We start from the raw sequence: 7,022 nt of genomic DNA, 5'->3' as shown, positions 1-7,022 counted from the left end.
TTCTTTGTGCAATCCTGAAGCTCATATATTAAAATATTAATAATTCAATAAATAGCAATATCTATCTATTTCTCAGGAGTTGTTAAAATAAGCAGATCCATCAAAAGTGTCTAATTCTGATTAGATGATTTCTATAATACAAAAATGCGGCCGTGTCAAATCGAGGCATTCGACGTCGAACGAAGAAAACGCCATCCGAGTTGTGCAATTTGAATTTCGACGCGTGGATTCCGCGAAAGCATTTTGTCCCCCTCGGATTTCTCCCGATTCGGTTATAAATTTACGTTTATTTTATGTAACCTTTTTTACGTAATAACTATTTACAACCTGCCTGAAATTATAGCGCGTGGAATCGTGCACGCGGCAACGTTCTCCGTTTATTACGTTTTGAATATTGTAACTAACAATTATGGAAAAATTTCTGGAGCCAATCGTTATCATGTTGGAGCCATTTGTGTGTGGTATGTCGACATACCTTATTAAAATTGGACCTTATCATTCGTCCTTCCCGCAAGGACTCGCCGAAGGAGGAATGGGAAGAGGGGAGGGGGGGGAGGGAAGAAGGTATCGATGCTCAATTGAATGCGAGCATTGCGAGCATCACCATAGGCCGGGGTAATTAGCGCCTGTTGATTGGTCACCTTCGCCGGCGCGCCATCGCTACGCCGCTGTTGACGCCGACGTACGTCGCGTTGCGGGGTGGGGGGGCTTATTTACTCGCGCGCCCAGGTTGCGTCGATCTCGGGCGAACGGCGTGGCGTTAGTCCGCGCATGATGCGCGTCGTGCTTTTTCCTCTGGTGATTCATTCCTCTCCGCTTCCGCGTTCACATTTGCTCCTCTTTTTTTTCTCGTACCTGTTCGCCGTTTTTTCGCGCCGTTCGGACGATGACGCGAACCGTCCTCGTAAAAATTCGAACGATGATACCAAGTACGTCGATCGATGTGGGATCGATATCTCGCAGTGAAATCTCGCGGGCTGCGGGACTTGGCGCGTAATAATTCAAAGGAAGGACTTGTTGATATAAACATTACAAAATATCCCATTAGTTGTGCTAGATCGCTGAGTGATATGTGACTGTATCGAACGATTTGTATGTGGAGTTGAATAAGAAGTGGAATCTTATGGATTAGCATAGACTCTAGGACGATTTTAAGAGCGATAATTTGTGAGAGTCAAACGTGAACGGATTATCGAATGATTCATTACTGCATTCAGATTCGTTACTGCAAAGAGAAACGAGGATTCTTAGGACAATTTTGAATCGTGAATGAACAGAAAGAAATTTTAGTCGAGATCGTCCAGTGATTTGTGAACGATTCATTCTTTTTTTTCGAGAAGAAGACGACGGGATTGCGAAAATATTCTGGAGAGTCTGATGGCACCTGATCTCGAGAAAAGACGCCAGGAATTAAGGAGAGGCAGCAGCGGGACCTTGGAACATGTTAACGATCAATCGGGCATGCTCTTACAGTTGAGGTGTGCAGACGGCACGACGGATCTTCATCGTCATGGTAATTAGAGATTATGACCACGGTGTTTTGGATCGTCGTCCACGTGTTAACGGCGTTTGTTTATTTAACTCAGAAACTAGTTCAGAAACTCCAAATTTAATTCATTTTTAATGGAAATGTCAATTTTTCATTTATGGAATATCTTTTTTGGAATCACGACACTCAAAAAATTTAAGCAATAAAACAAGCAGCTTAGTAAGCACTAAGCAAATTACCTAATCACAATAGAGACTATAAAGAGCTCCACATACCGTACCGAGCTACACATTCCGTAACCGAAAGACATCATAAGAATTAATTAATCAGTGCAGAGAGTTTTGGCACTTCTAGACAGTCATTGGAATGTTTGGTCTTAATCTTAGTCTTAGAATTAATAATTAATCCTTTAGTCCTAACTTAATTTTAAGGACTAAAGTTAAAAGATAGGAACTTTCTTGAGACTAAGATTAAGACTATGGTTAAGACTATGGTTAAGAGGAAGCATAAACGATCTTATGGCATTCTTTATTGCCAACTTTTAAGATTAAGATTAAGACCGAAGCATAAACCAGATATAATTCTTATGTACGTCTTAAGATTATTGTTACGCAAAGTGTGTGTGGCAACTCTAAGATCATAACGTATCAATAACAAATTCAAAACCGATTCTAAGTTGTAAATCATGAGAATTGAACCAATCGTAGTTGATTATTCTCCTCCATTCTACTGTGATTGGTCGATTTTTATGACTATAGAATCGGTTCAACATGTTGATTTCCTTAAACGGCGTCTACAATGAAATTTTGAGACATAAAATTTATGTTTTAAACTCTAAGCCGTAAGAAATTGACCAATCACAATTAAATGTGATGAGAATACTCGATTTACGATCGATAAATTTCTTACGGCTTAATGCTTAAAATTTTTATGCCTTAAAATCTCATTGCAGACATCATTTTATACTACTTACGTTTTATTGCTCAAGTTTCTTTTGTCTGTCATGGCCCTTAGTCTTACTTTTTTTCCTCTACATTCATTGTTTATAACTTCGAATCGCTATTCATTGCAAGAACTGAGCAAAGTCTGAGCTCAGATCTCTTTGAAATATGATTTTTAATGAACTAAACCAGTTTCATCAAGTAAAATCAGTTGATTTCTCATATTTTCTTCGATTTTAATCTTTATTTAATTTGATTCATGAAGAATTAAAAAATCTTTTCGAATTATTTAATTTAAAAACAATATTTATTGGTCTCATAATTTTCAAGGTTTCTTCGAACTATTAGGTGTGAGCCAAAAACAAATTATCAATCACGTTGCGCAACAATATTTATTACTGTTATACGCTTGCAGCTGTCGTTTACATTTGCAGAACGAAATATTTATCCGAGTTCATATCGCAGTGCGTTATTAAAGATGAGAAGATTAGACAGTGATAAATATTTTTCTCTCCCTATAAGTCATCTACATGCAAATTTTCATCTCGAATTCTTTTAGAGGTTAGGTTTTCCTTCGATTTTTTTTTCATATTCATGAGAACTGCAATGCGCGCGCGCGCACTTTTTCAAATTATTAACTGCGTATCAGAAACAAATCATCAATTTGTGATTGCCGATTTGTTTTTAATTTTTTTCATGTATTACAACCTTATCAAAATGACATATCTAGCTTTTTCTCCAATATTTTTTTTATTGCTTATAACTTTTTTTTTAAATAAATACTTCTATTTACAATATATAAATATATAAATTTATTAATAAATACGTTTTTAGTCAGTACTGTTATGTTCCTTGACATCTGTTTTGATTGAAAAAAAAATGTATATATTCATTTTTATGAAAATTATAAATTATAAGCAATTAAATTTTGCCATCCATTATATTCTCATAATAAAGCGTTTAAAGATTAAAAATTTATTACACTTATTTATTACACTTATTTTTTAACATGAAAAATTACAGATTTTTCAATTGTATTTAAAAATAATATGAGAAGTTTGGTGATGATTCAGAATCTGGGTTAAACATTATTTCAGTAAGAAAAAAATGTTTTTAAAAAATAATTAATATAAAATGAAAAATGTTATTGAAACTATAAAATTATATTGTTAAATATAAATATGGATCTTATTAATCTGTCATAAGTATACAACATTAAGTATATAACATTCATTTTATGTTAAAAGTACAAATTCTAATTTCAGTTATTTCTTGCAAGGAAAACTATCACTACATATACATCTGATACATCCTTAAGAGACGCTTTCATTCTCACGCTTTATCTTTCATTTTATTTTTCAAATTTTGAAATTTTTGCAGAGTAACCTACTATTCTTCTTATTCACATCTTTTCTTTTATTTATAAGTATCTACTTGTTATAAGTATCTACTTATGTTTTCTTATTACTCCTCATTTTATCAAATAAAAATAAAATAGAATTTCTAACTTTATAAATTCAGTATGACAACCACTAACTCAAGAAAAAACAAGTCAAGTACAGATATTTTCATTCTAATAAGATTTATTGGATAATTTATTGGATAACTATCTATCATAGAAAGCAGAACAGAAATAAAACACGCTGGAAAAGAAATCTGATTGTATTCATTGGAAAGATAATAAATAATAGATTTAAATGATATGTTTGTTTAAAAACGGAAGAATCAAAATTCTTATCGAAATTAAATTTATTATTAAGAATATGATTAATTCCTTCCTGTTAATTACATGTCAGAATTTCTTGATGCTTGACATCAATCTCGATTCTTGACATCAATAATGTTCAATTTTATTGTAGAAAGCATCAGTTTTTTTTTATTTTTAATAATATTTTAGATATCATTGTATTAATATGTTTTGACATATATAACTTTCAGAAATGATCACACATACGTACACACAGAGGTTCTTGAATTAATTTTTGTACAAAATTAAAAACTGTACTATTAAAGTACGTTTCTCATTTACTTTTGTCTTCCATTTTAGGGACACATTCAAGATTTTATTAAAATATATAAAATATTTTATCAAAATATGAAAAATCTTATAATGCTGCCTTTTATTTTATCCTGTATAGTTGCTTATTTACGAGAAACAGAACTCCACTGTGTCCATCTGGCGGTAGTGTCTTACACCTACAGCTCGCGGGAAAAGAACGTTTAATGAATATAACATATAATTGAGGTACTAAATATTCTAATTATAAAATATCAAGTCCTTTAAGATAACAGAAATTCTGCTTAGTTTTTTATTGTACACGTCTAGGATTGCCAACAGGCCGATAATGAACCGGCCTAACCATATTTTCACTCTCTGATCGATTGCCGGTGCATGTATTTTACCGGCTCCGGTTCATAAAATGACATAAATTAAATTTGTCTGATGAAGAAAGTTTTTTTACAAAAACAATTTAATTTTAAGTTTCATATACGCGTTTTTCTTGCATAAAAAATTATTTTTATGTAGGTTGATAATTCTGATAGCATTGTAGCACCTGTCTCGACCTGATTGGCTAGACATTGAAACATAGAATGTGTTGCATGTCTATGCTTATTTTATTCTATGTTTGTTTGTAGTCGAATTCGTTTTTAATTTTTTAGATAGTATTACATTATATAAAAACGTAAAAGACTTATCATATTTAACCTTTCTTAATTATAGTTTTAAAAAAGCCGTTTTTTTTTTCGAATTGCAGAAACAACTAAAATTATTTTCTTTTTGGAAAGAAGCAAATGGCAGATCTTACATATAAATTTTTCTAATGAATTTTTCTATCCCTAGAAAAAGAATTGGGAAAATCAGTGAAAAAATTGAAAAAGAAAACAATTTTTTTTTTTTTTCGAAATTTTAAAACTATATTTCTTATGCTTTAAATATATTTTAAATAATCTATATTTAGATAATTTATATTAGTTAAAATAAAATCTATAGTATTTATAATTATATAATATGTCACGTGTGTATATAATATAAAAATTAAATAATCAGAACCGCAAACGCATGTACGGCACTGTAAAAATTACAAATGAGATTTTATTCCGTGTGAAATCTGGCACGAACTATAGATTATCTAAAATGGTCTTTATGAAACAAAGCTTGCGTGCGTGTTCTCTTTTGCGGGGTTAATGGACTTTTGATGAATGTTTTTCCGCACTATCTCCCGCCGGCATTATTATTGTTGAAAATACTTGGCGCTAGTATCGCAACCGGACAACGGAGAAAATGGCTGTGTGTTATATGCGCGCGGTTCTACAAGATAACCTTCGCGGTTTCCGATATGAGTCTAAGGGTCGAGACATAATGAAATATGAGAACGAGATATAAGAAACAAGGAATAGATGCAAGAGGAGCAAACACAATTAATGCGAATATTAGAAGAATGCAAATTGATCGATGCCACGTAAAAATGGCACTCGATTAATCGCTAATAGAAAAAAAGAAAATTCAGAAAATTAATAAATTTCTCACATTATTATTAAAGTTCTAAAAAGAGCAATTTCCGAAATTTGAAAATTAGATAAGCCCTGTTAGGCCGTAATCACACTACAAATTGTCGATTCTATTTTAGCCAATCATGATGCAGCGAGTGCAGTTTTTTTGCAACATGATTGGTGCATCAGCAACCATACCGATAGTATGATTACGACCATAGAATAGGACTCTTTGAAAATATACATATCTTTTGAACTTCGAAGAATTTGAAGATATAATAAACTGAGAATTGAAAATTAATTATTAAATATTGATTTCTGAAAAAAATTACAATTTGCAATTGTAAATTAAAAAATAAAAAATTAATTCTTAGATATGTCTTTGCAAGGCGAATATTAATTAATTAATGCAGTTATATTCCTGTCATTGTTTACGTACGTGTTCATAAATGACGTCATTGATATCAGCAATTGCATTCGATTAGAATCAAATTGATCATACATTGAATGAGAAAATAAGAGGATTGATAATAAAAAAAAGAGATAAATTATTTATGCATTCTATTCTCTCTCACTACAAGTCTCAATTAATTAAGTAAATTTGTGAACTGAGTAATAACTCAGTATTAAAAACGGAATATATTTATGCAATATGAGTCTGTAATAAATAAATAAATCTAATTAATGTAGAAAAAATCTGAAAGTATAACGTCGTGTATTTTTAGATGTCTTCTATATTAATTAGATTTATTTACTCAAAAAATTTGAATGATTAACCGTTTCTTTTCTCAACGCAGCCTGTGAAAATTCGAAACTCAGGGATTATATGTATATTAATAATATGTATATTAATATATGTATATTAATAATATGTATATTAGGTACTTTCTTCTTTCTCTTTGTCCCAATGAGACAAAATCCACCTGAGATAAAAAAAAAGGATAGAATGTGAGAGAGAGAGAGAGAGAGAGAGAGAGAGAGAGAGAGAGAGAGAGAGAGAAGAGAGTAGTAGTAAGTTTAGTAGTTAATAACTACTACTACGTACGTATACGTTACGTACGTACGTACGTAACGTAAGTTAAGTTAGTTAAGTAACGTTA

The 7,022-nt window shown here is 31.5% G+C and overlaps 1 protein-coding gene across 1 annotated transcript in view; it reads left to right on the top strand.

Moving 5' to 3' along the window:
- Positions 1-1,377: 1,377 nt before the first annotated feature.
- Positions 1,378-7,022, top strand: part of LOC105621622 (nuclear factor of activated T-cells 5) — a 19,865-nt gene continuing 14,220 nt past the window's right edge. The window contains exon 1 of the mRNA XM_012203090.1: positions 1,378-1,513. Coding sequence (XP_012058480.1) covers positions 1,378-1,513 — 136 coding nt within the window. The remainder of the gene's footprint in view (positions 1,514-7,022) is intronic.

The sequence above is a fragment of the Atta cephalotes genome (assembly GCF_000143395.1).
Source record: "Atta cephalotes unplaced genomic scaffold scaffold00035, whole genome shotgun sequence".
Lineage (NCBI taxonomy): Eukaryota > Metazoa > Arthropoda > Insecta > Hymenoptera > Formicidae > Atta > Atta cephalotes.
This window is presented reverse-complemented; position numbering and strand designations above follow the sequence as displayed.